Genomic DNA, 16,507 nt, shown 5'->3' on the forward strand with positions numbered 1-16,507 from the left:
AGCAGAGTTTTTTCTTTTTGTTAGATAGCATATGTGAGCTTACAGAGTTAGACCTGAAGTAATAGCTTAGAGATCTATGTGTTTACCTAAGTAATAACATCTTATGTTGATGAGTGTCTTACTTCAAGAAGAAGTTATTTATAATCAAGTAGTTATGTGAAGTCCTTCCATCCTGACATTTTGGAGTTAAGGGGGACTGTTCACAATCTGATACAAGAAAACTAGAAGAAATGTTATAATATTTTACACGATTAAAGATAAAAGATTAATATAAATTGTCTTTGCTTTGAAAACTTTTCACTAAGTAAACATAAACTCTCTTCTTAAGATCACTTTGATTCACTTAGCAATTGAGCTTAGCTCAGTGTGTGGGAGTCCAAATCTGGTCTCTCCTTAGGCTGGAAGGAAAACACGAAAGGGGTGATGTTTTCCAGCACTCATGCTGATGTAGATGGCAAAGAAGTGTCCCTTGAAGTCTTGGCCTCCCCAGCCTCCAAGCTGAAGAGCTGGACGGGCTGCATCATCATTCCTTCCTTTTCATTCTGTGTGTCAGGTTTTGCTCCTAGGGAAATGAAAGCCTGGGAGATGGAGTGTGCCAGGGTTTCACCACGTGTGCGAACATGAGGTGCAATCTACGTATGCATCCTGGTCCCACAGCCCACAACTACTTGCAGGCTTACAGTTTAAACGTAGCCTTAGTTTCTGACCTAGTCTTGTACTGGTTGGAGGCAAATGAACTGGACAAAGTAAATGAGTGGGTACAGCATCGACCCTCAGTTAGCCATGGGCAAGTGCAGATGAGGGAAACCAAATGCTTCAGATTAAAGGACCTCATGGCTTAGCCATTTGAATAAATGTCTGATTGTGTGACTGGTTTCTCACAAAGTCCTCAAACTGCTCATTAAACATTCCCATCGTGTGGCTCTCCAAGCTGAGATAAGAAGTTGGAAGAAAGATTTGTTTGACAGCATCATGAAGTATGTCATGAGGACTCTGCTTGGGGAAATAGGGATGAAGGGGGTTGATTAGCGTAACATGAAGAATGAAGAAATGTTCTTCGGATATTTGGGCAGGATAGAAGAACTTACTTCAGCAGGCTGAATTCAAGGAATGAAGATTGCTCTGGAGAGACTGTCATAGAAATCTAAACCTAACCTTGCTTGAGAACACCTTATGTAATCTGTACAAGCACCAGGAGCGCTTTTCTGATTTTTGTAACTTCAAAATGAAGTTTATCTGTTCAGTTTTTATATGGAAGATCTGTTACAAAGTAATTCTAAATGGATTGTTGTAAGATTTCATATGCTTTCTTAGTAATGTAAGTTACATTCTGTTTCATCTCCACTAATTTCATTTGTTCCTCCAATGCAATTCTTTCACCACTTCCAAGAAAAACATTGTTTGTGCTTCAGAGGCGTGATCCCTTGTGGACATTGTGTCTGAATTTTTTTGTACCTATTTCTAAAAACCACCCTCAGATTGTTTTGATTTAGTTGTTTCCTTGATCATATTTGCTGCTGTTAAAAGGTTCTTGTTCTTAATATGAACAAGACTGTCCAGACTGTAACTGGTTTTGAGAGTGTGTGCTCATGTCATTTTTAAATGGTCTGCAAAGCAGATATTTTTAGACTCCTTTTACCTGTGCATATTGCAGAAAGTGACAGACTTTTAAATCATTTTTGATTTGCCAACTTGTTCTTAGTGTTGAGCAAATGCTGTAATTTGGACCAGTAATAAACTGCTGTTGCAGATGCTGTGTTTTGATTATTCAGATTCTGTGATCTATTATCTTGATTAAATACACCATATTGCAGTTTGTAGGTTCTGGTCTAGTGCTCTTTTTACCAAAACTCTTACAATGATAATTATATATTATCAAAGATTAATTATCCTGTAGTTCTTATCAAACTTCAAATTCATTTCCTGTTAATGCATGCTGAGTTATTCTTTTCTCCCTTGATGGTTTGTTCTTAAGTAGCTATGTGGTCTTTTTTATAATTTAATGCACATTACAAAGACAGACTAAGATATTCTCTGAGCTCATCAGAGTCTGACTGTATTATAAAGTGATACTGCCTTCAGAGGAAGGATGAGCTTTTCAATTAATACAGGATATGAACAATGATAAGCCTAATACATTTCCAGATTTCTTGTGATAGCCCATTTTAAAAGCACAACAAACACTGCATGTTTGCTAATTATATATATATGACTGTTGCTTTCATAATACTACGGAAGGAGAATTTGGAGGTAAGGGAACATGTACTCTCAAGCAGCATTCCTGGAACTCAGTTTTGCCTTGATGATTCCCTTGACTTAGATCAGTTTAGTGTTTGTGTTACCAAGCAGGAATTTCAGAAGTCTTAATACCAATAACCAGTACTGTACACATAATGTAGTTTGACTCTAATCCTGTTTAAGCATCTTACATGAATAAGAGCGAGCTCCTGCTGGCTTCAGCGATGGACGCTGACTACCCTGAAAAATGTTGGTATTTATCACAAGTTATTTAAGCTGTGAATCAATATTTAGGCTCTTAAGTTTAGGCTTCTTTCTTTACAGTCTTGGCCTGGTCTAAAGGATTCTGTATCCAACTCCAGAAAAAGACACAAGATTTACAACATTGTCCATCTTTCAAGAATTTCCTGCTAGCATTTAATGTTCTAGTTTTAAGATGCAACATTCCCCACTGGAGAATTAATGTGACATGCTAAATGTTGCAGAACATCAGCATCAAACTCAAAGAGTAAACCTTGAGCCTGTTCTGCTGAATATTAAGCTTCTGGCTTCTTATTCTCATACATATTTCTGTACGATTTGCAAAGGAGGTACATCAGAAGCAGGATTGCTGTGTCAGAAAAATCACCATTCCTGGCTTTCCTGTATTGGGACAGCTGAGAGGTAATTCAATGGATCGTAAGAGACATTGTAACCACCTATTGAGCAGAGTTCAGTTAAAAAAGAGGAAATAAAATCAGATGCCACGCTTCTCAGTTATGTCAGCATTTATAACACTGATAATTACCACGAGGGAACATGGGATTTGTCCAGCTAGAAGAGAAGATAATCAGAAATGGAATTACAGCGGTACAGAAATCTGGCTTTTTCCCTAATTTATCAAAACAGTAGGGACGACTCCTGTGACATCTCTGAATATAAGGCACTTCAGGACAGCTCTAGTATTTTGGGCTATGTCTTACGAGTAAAGTGAAATTATGAAACTTTTGACACTGTGTGGTTGTTCTTGCACCTCTGAAACAACACTGATGGCTGGCGATATGTGTCTTCCTAGTGCACTTGAGTCTGCATTCATCATAGTAAACACTCTTTGCAAGTTCCGAGGACCTTTCAATATGCATCACTGGTAAAAGCCACACATAAAAATAAGTTGTGAAAGCAATCTATATTTCTACACATTTGAACAGAATAGGTGTAAGATCTGAGGGTTGCATCTCCAGTGTTAAAAGCAATGTCTAGTAATAAAAGCCACGTCTTGGCCATGTTATGCAGAATAAGCAGCTGATGAAAGGGGTGGTTGTATTTCATACCTATAAGCAAGAAGACAAGGGTAGCTGCTACAAAACAGCTTACAGTTATGAACAGATGAATAAAATACAGGCTGGGGCCAATAAATTCCATCACTCGTCTGCACAGGTATGAGATGGTTATTAAATCACTTTATTGTTTCTCTAGGAGCTGTAGTACTTCAAGTTTGACAAAATATTTAAATTTTATATACTGTATTTCTCTATGTAAGGCAACAAAGGGCTTTAAATTTTCTTAGACATGGCACGTGCAATCTGTACCACTAATTTTACTGAGCATTTTTGATACGCTTGGATGTGTTCCTGGACAGCTCTTTGAGAGTAAATTTTTAATTGGTGCCTGATTTGGCAGCACAGCAGGGGAACTCTTAATAGTTCTTTCTACAGTGTACTTCAGCCTCAGAGTTTGGGCTGATTTAAAACAAGTGTTCAGTTACCCTGCTAATGCAGTCCAGATTGAAAGAGAAGGAGTTTCAGATACCATTATGCTACTTCTGTGCTGCATTTTCTGTAGAAGTAAGGTTGAGAAACTAAATTACTCGTACTCGTTAAATTAAAAAAACCCTCTTCACACTTGCTTCATGTTCATGCTGTTGTAACCCACATCTATGCCGCTGCTATAGAGCAGAAGCATATGTTTGTCCTCTTCAGCTCATTAGACCTCAGTTACTCTTTTCTCCTTATTTTTTATCTCCTGTGGAAGAATTTACTTATCAACAAAAATATCCCCAAACCTCAGAGTTCAGCAAAATAATGTTCTTGGAAGGCATCATTAGCCATATGTCTCTTTCATCAGATCTGTAGTACCAAGTCATGGGAGGAGTTTAAACTGGGTGCTTACAGCCTTGGTTGTGAACAAGAGGATGGAGAGGGCTGTGTGTTTTAAAATTAAAACGGGAAACAAAACGCTGTTGCTGCTGGAACATTTGTTTCAAAGAGTGTGACCTGTCAAGGCATGTCTTAGAAGTGACTGCTGGGAGGGGAAGGTAAGATGATGCCATGGACTGGAAGAACATTCACATCTTTGTTACCCGACTTCTGACCAGCAAAGGATAATTTCCTTCTAAGATGAATATAAAGAGCACTCAGATAAAAAGGTTTCATTAGAGATGTTCTAAGCATAAGAAGTGGTTTGGTGAAAGGGCAACATGTTCTTCAGAAGGCTCAGGCATATTTGGGATAGAAATGCTAAATAAATCGGGTGGAGGAAGAGGGAAGCTACGATGGCTGAAGGTTATCTGGGCTGTCTGCTCCACCATGCTCATTAAGCTGAAATCAAAGTGCAGTTTTCACTGATGACACTGGCCAAGTGTTTAATGCCAGTGTGAATTTCCTTGGCTATTTCACATTCTAGTTTTACCCGTGGGAGGAGTTACAAAATTTTACATAACCTGCATTCTTCCATTTTTATTAATATCTGTGGAAATAAAATATTATTTATAGTCCCAACAAATCTATAAAGGAACGCAAGATGGATTAGGAGGGATTGGTGCTTGTTCTGCTGGCAGCTGTTGATGCCTTTAAAATTCAGCTTCGGTGTTTGAAAAACAACACGTTCTTTCTCAGATATGGAGCTTATTTTCAGGTAAACAACAGAGCAGATCCAGTATAAAGGCTGCAGAGCCCATGAGATAGTGGCATTAGTAGCTCAAACAAAAGGAGGCACACGAAATAAGCTGGCACACACTTACTGCTGTGGTGTCCTCTGGAGCTCGGGAATTCTCCTTCGTTTTGGCTCGTGTTGATGTCAACAAGCTTTGGGCCGAGCTTTCTCAGAATGTGTTTGGAGAGTAAGGGTTTTTTAATCTTTTACGGAGACCATACTAAAACAAGAGTCCAGGAATAGAAATGCGAAATAGTTGGTATTTGGTATGTGCTATGAAGGATGGAAAACCGTATTTTAAAAAATCCAGAAGTTACCTCTTGCATTTCCTTTTAGTTTACATTGCGAGGTCTGTTTAACTAAAATTAAACATTGAAATGTCCCTTTTCTCTGGAAGGGTAAACTGAATTCTCTGCTATCTCCTGCCCCAGCCCCGTCCCTTTCCCTCCATCACTGACCGTATCTGCAGTCTCTTCCGCACATGAAAAATCTTATTGATGACCCAGTTCAAATCTCAGGCATTTTAGCCAGATATAATTTTGCTGATGTTTCTAATGGAGGAAGAATGTTTTAAAGGTAACTAGGAGGTGAGCTGTCTTTAATTAGAAGCCTGGGAAGCATAACCTATTGGGAAGGTGTTTCATCAGCAGTTGATGAAGCAAAGCACTGAGCTGGGGATCCGGAAGGGCTGACCTGCCAAATAGCAATGGCTTCTTCACAAAAGGAAGCTTATAGGTTAAGTGATTAGTTACTACCATCGCAATATTAATTATTTCTATCACAACACAAACTTCTGTTTGAAGACAACGTTCTCTTTACAGTATGTAAACCAGCACAGGAGGCTTTGCAGGTTGCTCTCCCCTCCCCCGCACCCCCCCCCCCCAACTGTGGTGTTACTCTTTTCACGAGATAATTTCAGAATTTTTGCAATGATGAAAGTGCTTTTTTGTTCTCCTTACCGCCAGCCTCTGATTTTACTTTGCGTGTGTTTCTCTGTTTCAGGCACTCAAGGGGTTGCGCCACCCCCGCCAGCCCCTGTTGTTGGGTTGCAGACCCCATCCACCGGCCTCTTGGGTGCCCGGCCTGGTTTGATACCACTCCAGCGACCGCCCGGAATGCCGCCCCCTCCTCTGCAGCGCTTCCCCTTGATGCCCCCGCGACACATGCCTCCCCACATGATGCACAGAGGGCCCCCGCCAGGGCCAGGGGGCTTTGGGATGCCACCCCCCCACGGAATGAAAACCCCCTTCCCACCGCCGGGTCACTTTGTGAGACCTGGGGGGATGCCGGGAAGCGGGGGGCAAGGTGGACCAGAGGAAAACAGAGATGGGAGGCAGTTTAGGAACGACAGGCAGACGTTCACGTCTAACAGAGACCAGGAAAGGTTTGGAAGGAGATCTTTTGGAAATCGGGTAGAAAACGATCGTGAGCGCTACGGTAACCGCAACGAGGAAAGAGATCACGAGCGAGGTGGTAATCGCGACAGGCGAGACTGGGGACGAAGAAGCCCCGAGCGCGACAGACACAGAGACTTGGAGGACAGGAACAGGCGGTCCAGTGGCCACCGAGACAGAGAGAGAGATTCGCGGGACAGGGAATCTCGTAGAGACAAGGAAGAAAACCGAGGAAAGGAGAAATCGGAGGTGACAGACAGGGCAGATGGCGACAAAAACCATGAATCTCATAGCGGCAAAGTGGAAGACGCAGACATTGTTTCTGAACTTGCTGCGGGAGAATCTGAACCTACAGGTGCAAAACCCGTGGAAGAGTTACCATCCGAGGCTACCTCATCTGTGGAACACGCGGAGAAGGATCTGGGCTCAGTGGCGGAGGCTCCTCGCTAGGGACTGGACGTCGTCGAAAGGCGACAGTGACATTTGTTGGAGTGTAGAGCTTTAGAGTTGTACAGTCTGCTGTATCATATTTGCTTCTGCTTATATCACAGCCCCGCGGTAGTTGGTGGGGAATTGTAAGCAATTTGATTGCTTCCCTTCTATTTAAAATAGCCACAACATAACATGAGATACTGAAGATATGATTAAAATATTACTCATTTTTGCTGTAACTTTTTTAAAGTTTTGACTTTAAAAAGTTTACAAATCAGAAGTAGAAGTGCTTTCTATTTTTTTTTTAATTTAAGAAAAGGTAACGGTGAAAGCTCCTCAAAACAATAGGGATGTGTTTTTAATAAACTCTATTTTCGTAACAAACTTTAACGTGTGCTATTCTTCCTACACTGCACTGAAGTGGAAAAGGAGTGTTCAACATCTTAAAGTTGGAACTGTTAATGCTGTACTGGAGTCTAAATTAGACTGTTTTGTTTATATTTGTTAAAGAGAAAAACATCTGTTTGTGTAGCTATTCACAGAAGCAATTTTTTATTTGTAACTCATCTTGGTTTTTAGATTGCTGCATTTTAATGATCTACTTGACCATACTAGGTAAAAGTTAGTGGGTTTAAAATGTTAATTGAAGAGTTAACTGTTTAGTGTTTGCAATGCAATCCACTTTTTTTTCTTTATGGTTTTTTTCCTTTTCCCCCTCTCCAACTGGTTCTACGGTCAACGTTGCCCTAACTGCCTTTTTAAAAAATGGACACCTTCAGCCATAATTGGTCTGCTCTGCTTGTGATGTTATAACAGTACCGTGTGCGGTGGCTCAGGAGCACACCAGTTCAGCATCTCTTGTACCTGTTATTCCTTGATGCTTTTTGGAAAGCGGGGAGAAAGAGAAATCAAAGATACCAAAAGACAATGTAAAATGCTGACCTGTTTTTTAATGGGGCTGTGAAAAGGGAGGTGGGAGGATGCGCAAGGATTTTTAAATGCTGCCTCTTCAGCCACACAAGCCCAGGCTGCTGCGGTTGTCTGTGTTGATGTCTTACCTCCTGTAATCCTGCAAGAGGTAGGTGTCACGTTTTTACTGTTGTACCTATGGGACTGATGGACAAAGAATGAATTTGCTTGTATTTATGTAAGTTTTACCATCTCCTCTCCATATCACTTAAGTAATTTCTTCAGATTTTAAGAGGACAAATACTAATCGGCCCTTCAGGCACAAACAATGTTAAAAGGCAGCTGTGCCGTGGTGAGCAGAGCCTAAACCCTCACAGTTCTGCCCTGAAACAGGCTCCTCCATCAGCCACACTTCAGCATGTTAAACTTGAGAAGCCTAGTGGAAAAATTGTATGAATCCTGTGCATATTTAATTTCTTTTTCCTTGATATAGATGTGTTCTACTTTTAAAGTTGGTTTTCTTCCCCTTGAAGGGCGGCTGATTTCATACATCAGTGCTTTTTCATAGCTGCTCTGCAGCAGAGGGATTTTTTTTTTCTGGGGGAGGGAGAGGGGTGGGAAAGCAAACATGGAGTTATGAACTGGGGAGAGGACATATATTTTTATGTTCTTGCAATAGCAGAATAAAGAGAGAAAAAAAAATTGTTTACATACTGTAGTGAACTCAGCTTCCATGTGTTAAAACTTGTGTCCTTAATGTTTGTTTCATGCTGGGCTAGCAGAACTAACTTCTCATACAAAGTCAGACATTTATGTCTTATGTTTAAAACTTGTCTTAGTAAAAACCGCCATAATTCTGTAAAGAAAGAGGATTTTTTAAAAATTAATACACTTTCAGTAAAAGGTTTGAAGACAAGACTGAAAGAGACAGAAGACTTTTCTGTTCACACAAATGCCACCTCACATTCTCACTGTTTCCCTTTCTAGGAAATGGAAATCAAAACCTTGGACATGCTTTGTAGAAGTTTCATAACGCCTTCTGAAGCAGTAATTGTATAGTGAACCTGCTGGGGATGCATCTTCACAGCATCACCAGTGTAACTGCATCCTCCCCTTGTACAACTACCAAACTTCCAGCTTTAAAAGATAAGCCAGCAATTTGTACTGGAAGATTAACTAGCCTAGTGCAAGCATCCATTACTCATAATGTATTACAGCATTAGTAATTACTACCTGGGTTACTGAGCCTCTGCCAGTTACAATAATTTGTTCATACATAAACTGAGCATTAAGTGCACGTCCTTCAGTACAGCATTGACTCCTAGGCTAGTGTATTATGAGGTATGTAACCCAGCAAGAGAAAACAGGCTTGGAAATAATGATCTAGACATATTGGGCTTTCAAAGCCACAAAGCCCAGCACAGAGAAAGGCTGGAAAGGAGGCAACACAGCTGCTGGCACTTGCATTCCACAACAGCTCCTACAGTTGTCAAGGACTTGCTTGTTTCCCCCACTCTGGGAAAGGGGAGATAACATAACAGTCCCATGAAGTGCAGGAACACAAAGAATGATGGTGGTATTTGTGGGTCTTCTGCATCCCCTGATGCTTGAGCAGTTACTACCTTAATTCTGCTGCAGCAGCTGAATGAGAACATAGACTAATCCCCTGGAAGAGGTACAGGTGGGTATAAAGTGTACACACAATTGCTTGCCACCTGCAATGAATTTCAGAAGTGCTTTTGCAATATTCTCACTATACTACCAGAAGCCATTCCATCTGTAACATGCTACAACCAATTACTACCATGAATATCTCTTATGTACCAGATAAAGGAATGTTGATACAAGTCTTCATTAAAAGTAATAATTTTCTCAATTAAAAAACTTGGAAATCTGTGTTTAAGAGGTACATACAAGAAAATAATGAAAGTTGGCACTAGTATATAGTGATTACACATCTGAAAAAGCTCTATGAAATTAAATACAGAACTTCCAGCTATGTATATCCTTCTTAAAGACCTATTCCACACAGCTTGAAGACAGAAGTTCTCTTCAATGCACCCAGACTTTCACTGCCCCCCAGGCCTCACCTCTCACTGCTGGGAGCTGCCTGCACCTGCCAAACAACCCAGCCCACACAGCCAGAGCTCCAGGCAAGGCACAAGGACACATGTTAGAACCAGATCATTTATATGCTCAAGGCTTCCCCACCACACACACATCCCTTGCATCCACATGCAAGCATCACACATGCCACGCACCACTACACTTCACAGCAAGAAGGTATTTCTGCAAAGCAGTAATTATCCTTGGGTACATCAAATCCCTGCCTCTAACACACAGAAGGGGTCAGGTTATTTCCACAGAACATGGGATTCTGTCACACAAAAACACACAAAAAAGCAAATAAACACTGACAGAGCTCTGGTCTCAGTCCTTCCAGGGTTACTAGCTGGAAGCAACTTGTTGGATGTCTAGATAATTAACAACTGAGAGGAGGAAGTCCAGGCTCACTGTTCCATGTTAGCAAGTCAGCAGGTAGGGGTTTGGAGTTTCTTTCAAACAGCAAGACCAAGGTATATTTGCCCAGCAAGTTTATTACACAAACGTGAAACCTACAAATGCTGCAACTTTGCCAGGAGGAAGCCCTGATACATACAGTGCCTACTGCTCTTTGGTGAGTAGTCTTGCTAGAGCTCATTGTTACACATCTTCATTACACAGGAGTTCCAGTTAGTGAAGTTATACTTAATGGTTACAGCAGATGCTTTAGCAGAAGACTACAGAGACATTCCATCAGGGTCACTTTTAATTCCAATATACATCATACAAAATTAAGTCAGTCTTCACCAGTTTAAATGATAGTCAGAATGCAGAATAGTAATGAGATTAAGTGATAAATCTTTTGCTTACACAAGGAAGGGCAAGTACAGCACTTGCAATGAAACACAGCCCATTTACCACTGTCATCTTAAGCATTACAGGTACAACACTTAGCTCTTCGCTATTCCAATTACACCACAAGCTAAACGAGGTCCCGCATTTCCAGTTAATTTGCTCTCATTATCTCCCCCTCTACCCAGGTCATCACGTCTTTCATGGACCTAAAAGAGAATTGAAGATAGATACCTTAATTTATATTACTGCATAACTAAACATTTTTCACTAGTCAGTAGTAGCAGCAGTGATGAGGAGTATTGCCAGCTACCAGCAGGGTCTGTTACACAACAGAGAACCTACTGTAATTAGGTAATGCTGAATGCTAAATTGATACTCATGCTAAAACTTAAGACTAGACTTGGATGAAGAGATGAGTTGCCTTCAGCAGAATTAATTTGAACTGGAAGTCACCAAAAGCCCACATTTCAAAGAGCTACCACCAGTTCATGAGCTAGCTTGGCGCTGACATTCAAGTTCACCCTTGCAACACGAGGGTGACTGCCACATGGCAAGTGCAGCACCTTGGCCTCACCACCCAACGTGCTGCACAACTCATCTCCCAGCTCCTTGGCCATCAGTCCAAGCCTCTTTCATGCAGAAGCACCTTGATCTCAGCATACACTGGAGTCCCAGGGGAAACAAGACTGACAATGCTCATCTGTGGCCAAGTCCACTCAGCCTCTTCCACCCTCCTTCCCAGGGGTACCAAGGCACCAGTGACACGAGCAGCTACCAGACTGGTGCTAGTGGCCAGCATCCTGCAGTGCCCATTGCCATGCCTTTCAGTGACAGTATTTGTGCCAGGCTGCCAGCTCCCTCCATCAGTTTGCTTTAGTCACACACAGCTGGAAGAAGCGAAGTTAAATGGAGAGGAACACCTTCAGAAGGCAGGCAGAAAATCAAGCTCTCACAGCAATGAAGTGCCATATGAAGACACACAGGACTTTAAGACAGGGCTCCAAAGAACTCCCCATGTTGGACCAACTTGCACTATCAGTTCTATAAACACCAGGGGCCCATCTCCAGCATCAAGAAGCCACCACTTGCTGAAAAGACTGCTCTGGTGTTCCTCAAAGCATCCCAGTAACACCAAGACACTTACCACCATGGTACGCCCAATGATGCAATGTGGTCCACTAAGAGAAATGATGGAATCTTCTATGTCCACTTCTGCCACACCTCCTTTAGCAGTTACATTGCCAAGGTCTCCCACATGCCTACACAAAGATGCAGAGAAACTCAGAGAATGCTTGGTTAAATTTAAAGCCCTTCTAAGTGATGGCCTGAACAACACAATACCCATAGTTACAAGACTCAAGTATTCCACCATCTTAGCTTAAACAAGCACATATGTCCTCATTTATAACCACCAGTCAATTTTGAACAATTCCACTATTTTAACTCCTTTAGTTCAATGGATGACTAAAATTCAGCCCTAGGTAGAACTGGAAACTGGAAGGTTAATCACCTTTAGGGAAAGGAAGGCCATATTCCCTAGCAAGCCAAGCTAACAGTACACAACTCTTAAGCTAAGAATTCCTCCATGCCGATTACACTTCCCTCTACTCAGAAAGAACGTCTCTCAGATTAGGTGAAATGACATAAAAGGTTTGGTGTAAGCACTGCCACTACTCTTGAGAGCTTCTAATATCTATCACGAATCAGCTATTCCACAAGTGGCTACAGGCTTTCAGTTTAAATAGGATTAGTAAAAACCATTTGTCAAGTGACAGGTCAAAGGGGATGTGCATTAAGCACTAGCTGTGTTCTAATCAGTATCAGGAATGACTACTTGAGTTTTCTTGGCATTTTCCCCATACACTTGGCATTATACCCTATCAGAGCTAGTTCTCCACTAGGGCTTCCCTTAAGAATTAATCCTCAAGCAGTTCAGCTTCACTTAACATCTGGACATTCCAGTGGATTGTTTCTTTCACATCTGCCTCCTCCAAAAGCAAACATTCAATCAAACAACAAGATGATGTTCTGCAAGACTCTTCTATCCAGATTCAGAACCTTGAATAGCAACTTATTTCTGAAACTCTCAATGCACATCGGGTGACCAGCTCAGACAAATGCTGACTTAAACAGCATAGTGCCAACTTCATACTTTTAAGCAAGTCCCATAAAACCAGCTCAAGGGCAGTTTTCTCTTTAGAAATTGGCATGATTTAAGCTTCAGTCCAATTGTTTCAACTCTGGACTGATAAAAGCGTAATCTAGTTCTTAAACCCTCCTAAAGAATTCCCCAGGCTATGGCTGCCTGAGCAGGCAGGTGACACAAGAAGCAGAATCTGACCAAGCAGAAAAGCAGAAGCCATGATGTTCATGTAATTTTGACCTTTAGCACTGGAACAGTTGGCTGCACCTGAAGCCCACAAGCACACCATTTCATGCTGCTCCCTGACCCAGACAGCTAGCTCACAGCCAGCTTGCTTGGCCTAGCCTGCAACTCATCACTCAGGTACTAACTAATCAGTCACAGAAGGTGCAGTTACAGACAAATGTGAGAGTTCAAAGACTCATGACAACGCCAAGTTGGTCCTAATGCTACTCCAGATGCTACCTCTGCATGACCAGCCCATCTTTTACACTTGCTCCTAGCTCCACTCACTACCACACTGGCCTTCAGGTCTCATGCAGCCCCCCCCAAGTCTCCAAAACCAGTCAGCGTACTACTTAAACCAGTTACTCAGGCATCAGGTCTCAAACATGCAATGGTTCCCCGAAGGTAACCAGACTATGGAAACTGCTTCCAGGGACAGAATTACGTCTCAGCTCCCACTGAGGTCCAAGAGACATCCAGCATAAGCATCAGACAGTGTACTGACACCCAGCACCTGAGGAGTACATCCTGTAGGTAGCACAGCACCTAAGCTAACAGGCTAAAACCAGCCCAGCAGCCCCAATAAAAAGCCACCATGCCTGGGCACACACAGCTCTGTATTCACCTTGCAGACTGCCCTGAAGCCTCAGTGCCTTCCACTGCTGACTCTGATCTGCCACAAGACCATCCTGCTGCATGCAGCTCAACAATTGACAGTTTAGGGCCCTGTTGTCAAAAGCGGGCCCCAGAACAGAAACCAATCAACAATGACCAAAGAAGGCTTTAACACACAAATCCCCCAGATGCACATCCTATGGTAACTTCATTCAGTAAGTGCCTTTATTTCCTCTTCTCCCCAAGCTATGACAAAACCAAGAATATGTCCCAAAGACTAGATTTTACCCATACCATTCGAGCCAAAGTACCTAACAAATTGCTGTGCAGTTATCACAGTCTTTGTCAAGTGACCCTCAAAGTGCTGCAGGAATTACCAGATTTCTTCTGATATTGTCCTAATATTATCCATTAAGTGGCCTCTCAGGCACAAAGTTGCACTAAGCTGCTGCATGGAGTAGCTACCCAGTAAGAGGCCCCACACATTAAACTCACCTTTCTGCATCACTTGGTCCACCATGCTGCTTGCCCTCAGGGTTGAAGTGAGCACCTGCACTGGTACACCCTGAAACAGAACACAGCCATCAAAACTTCCTTTTTTTTTTTCAATAGCCAATTTAAATCTGTTGCTTATACAATACACACCAAGCAAGTCCTCCTATATCCAGAGGCAGTGAAGTCAGTAATGATGAAATAGCTAGTCTCCTGTTAGATGTTCTACTAATCCTCTGGAGGTAAGTAACCTACTACAGACTTAGAAATTTAATTAAGTAAGGTTACTCATTTTGTAACACTCTGAGTTCAGTTGAAAGCTTTCTAATTTCTTAATACTAGGTTAACAGAGTATTTAGGTCAGTGCTTGGTATGTTAGATCTTGAACACAAGCCTAAACATGTTTAAAGTATTAAATGGGAATCAATTCCTTCAGAAATGTCATAATTTCTTAACACAGATGTGCAGTGTACCCAAGTACTAGTTGCTGCTGCAACACTAAACAAAGCTTTTTAAAGGTGAGAAATCACATTACAGCCATAACTCAAAAAGCTTAGACAGACATCTTACCATTTGTATTGTCACCAAATTCATGGACATGGAAGCCATGATCTCCATCAGCCAAGCCATTGATTTTTCCAGTAACTTTTACTGGTCCATTGCCCTTTAATGGAGAGAATTTATGATCACCAAATGACTACAACATTAAATGGCCTTGGGTCGAATAAAGCTTCTCAGTCAACAGGATACACTAGAGACTATACTACAAGTTCAGCTACTAAGACGTGAACAATTACGTTACATTAACTGATTCTATATGCCAATACTCTATTGCACAAATTGTTCGCATTTATTTAGTAGCCTAAAATATGCTCTTCCTATTATGCATCAACAGCAAAAGGAATGCCTTTTATTAGATCACTTGCTTTTGAGAACGATCATGTACTTCCATCTGGAAGCACAAGTGACCCTAAGGTCATTCCTCCTCCACAGACACAGTATTTCCTGTCGCAGCCTCAACTCCCTTACCAAGTATAAACAACTGAGTGCTCAAAAGGTCTCTGGCCACTGGACAACCAAAGCTCTGCTAAGCCGCACTCCGACAGCGGTAAACAGGCTCTGTCGGCAGCATAAGGCCGGCCGCAGGGCTGAGGGCACAGCCACAGTAACGGAGGAAAATAGCCTCCAGGGGAGGGAAAAATATGTAGATCCTAGAAGAAAAGTGTTTGCAGAAAAGAAAAAAAAAAAAAAAAACAACCTGCTGGTGCTTCTCCCCATGTCACTATTTTAGGACGTGTCTGTAAAGAGATTTTTTTCTATAGCTGGAAGAAATCGGAACATCAGAAGATGACAGAACAGAAGCCTAATGGAAGTTTTTGAAGCGAGGCCGCCTGAAGCGCCGCGTCTCCTCAGGGCGCAAGCGCCACCACCGATGTGAAACGCGGGAGCGGGGGCCCAGCGTCGCAACCGCCCGGGGACACCCAGGGGCGACAGAGCAGCAGCCCCACTCCCTCCCCCCGCAGCGGCCCAGGCCCAGCCCGCCCAGCGCAGCCCCCACGGAGGAGGGGAAGGGAGAGCTGCGCCGCCCGGCCCACGCCATGACTCAGCACCGCGGCCGGGCGAGCCTCAAGGGGACGGGGTCGCGCCCACTGCCGCCGGCCTTGCCTGCTGCTGGAAGTGGATGACGCCCTGCACCGGGCCGTCCCCCTTCATCACGCACACAGCCTTCAGCGTCGCCATGTTCCCGCGGCGGCCGGAACGCGGCACAGAAAACGCGGCACAGAAAACACGCCACAGCACCCAGCGCCTGAGGGACTAGGGGTCCGCCCCTCCTGCGGCCCTTATATAGGGCGGCCCGTCAGCGCCGCGGCCAATCGCGCTGCGCTCGCGGGTCTCTCCGCGCAATAATTACGCGGGGTTCGGCCAATGGAGGGGGGCGTGTTGCGACAGCGCGCGGGTAGGCGCCAATCAGCGGCGCTCCGCCCCCGGGCCAACGGGCGGGCCCTTCCCGCCGGGGGATGCGTTGTGTGGCGGCCGCCGCTGCTGGGGGCTGGTTAAGCGGGGCTGGGCGAGCAGGGCCCGGGCCCGGGCGAGCTGGGCAGCGAGGGCGCGCACCGCAGGTGGCCAGGCTCCGCACTTTGGCCTGCACCGCGCTTGCACTCGAGAGCCAGGGGAGATTCGCTCCTGCGTTTCGCATCCGTGGTGGCGCTTGCGCCCTGAGGAGACGCGGCGCTTGAGGCGGCCTCACTTT

General features: G+C 43.4%; 2 protein-coding genes across 2 annotated transcripts in view; one reads left to right on the forward strand and one right to left on the reverse strand.

Annotated features, from left to right (window-relative positions):
- Positions 1-6,992, forward strand: part of SCAF4 (SR-related CTD associated factor 4) — a gene marked incomplete at its 3' end in the record, with an annotated part of 46,221 nt that extends 39,229 nt beyond the window's left edge. Inside the window, exon 20 of the mRNA XM_080363127.1 lies at positions 6,151-6,992. Coding sequence (XP_080219253.1) covers positions 6,151-6,992 — 842 coding nt within the window. The remainder of the gene's footprint in view (positions 1-6,150) is intronic.
- A 3,468-nt stretch (positions 6,993-10,460) lies between these two features.
- SOD1 (superoxide dismutase 1) lies at positions 10,461-16,161 on the reverse strand. The gene is made up of 5 exons (XM_080363416.1): positions 15,922-16,161; positions 14,827-14,920; positions 14,260-14,329; positions 11,926-12,040; positions 10,461-10,987 (listed from the first exon to the last, which is right to left on the reverse strand). The coding sequence occupies exons 1-5, from the start codon at positions 15,994-15,996 to the stop codon at positions 10,877-10,879; spliced, it is 465 nt and encodes a 154-aa protein (XP_080219542.1). The 5' UTR covers positions 15,997-16,161; the 3' UTR covers positions 10,461-10,876.
- Between the last annotated feature and the right edge of the window lie 346 nt (positions 16,162-16,507).

Source organism: Nesoenas mayeri (genome assembly GCF_963082525.1).
Source record: "Nesoenas mayeri genome assembly, chromosome: 1".
NCBI lineage: Eukaryota > Metazoa > Chordata > Aves > Columbiformes > Columbidae > Nesoenas > Nesoenas mayeri.

Bases quoted from the DNA above. Each gene is read 5' to 3' on its own strand.
- SOD1 (XM_080363416.1), bottom strand. From the start codon at position 15,996: ATGGCGACGCTGAAGGCTGTGTGCGTGATGAAGGGGGACGGCCCGGTG. The intron at 14,330-14,826 runs GTAAGATGTCTG...GTTCTGTTTCAG, and splicing joins ATTTGGTGACAATACAAATG to GGTGTACCAGTGCAGGTGCT. The intron at 10,988-11,925 runs GTAAGTGTCTTG...ATTCTCTTTTAG, and splicing joins TCATTGGGCGTACCATGGTG to GTCCATGAAAGACGTGATGA.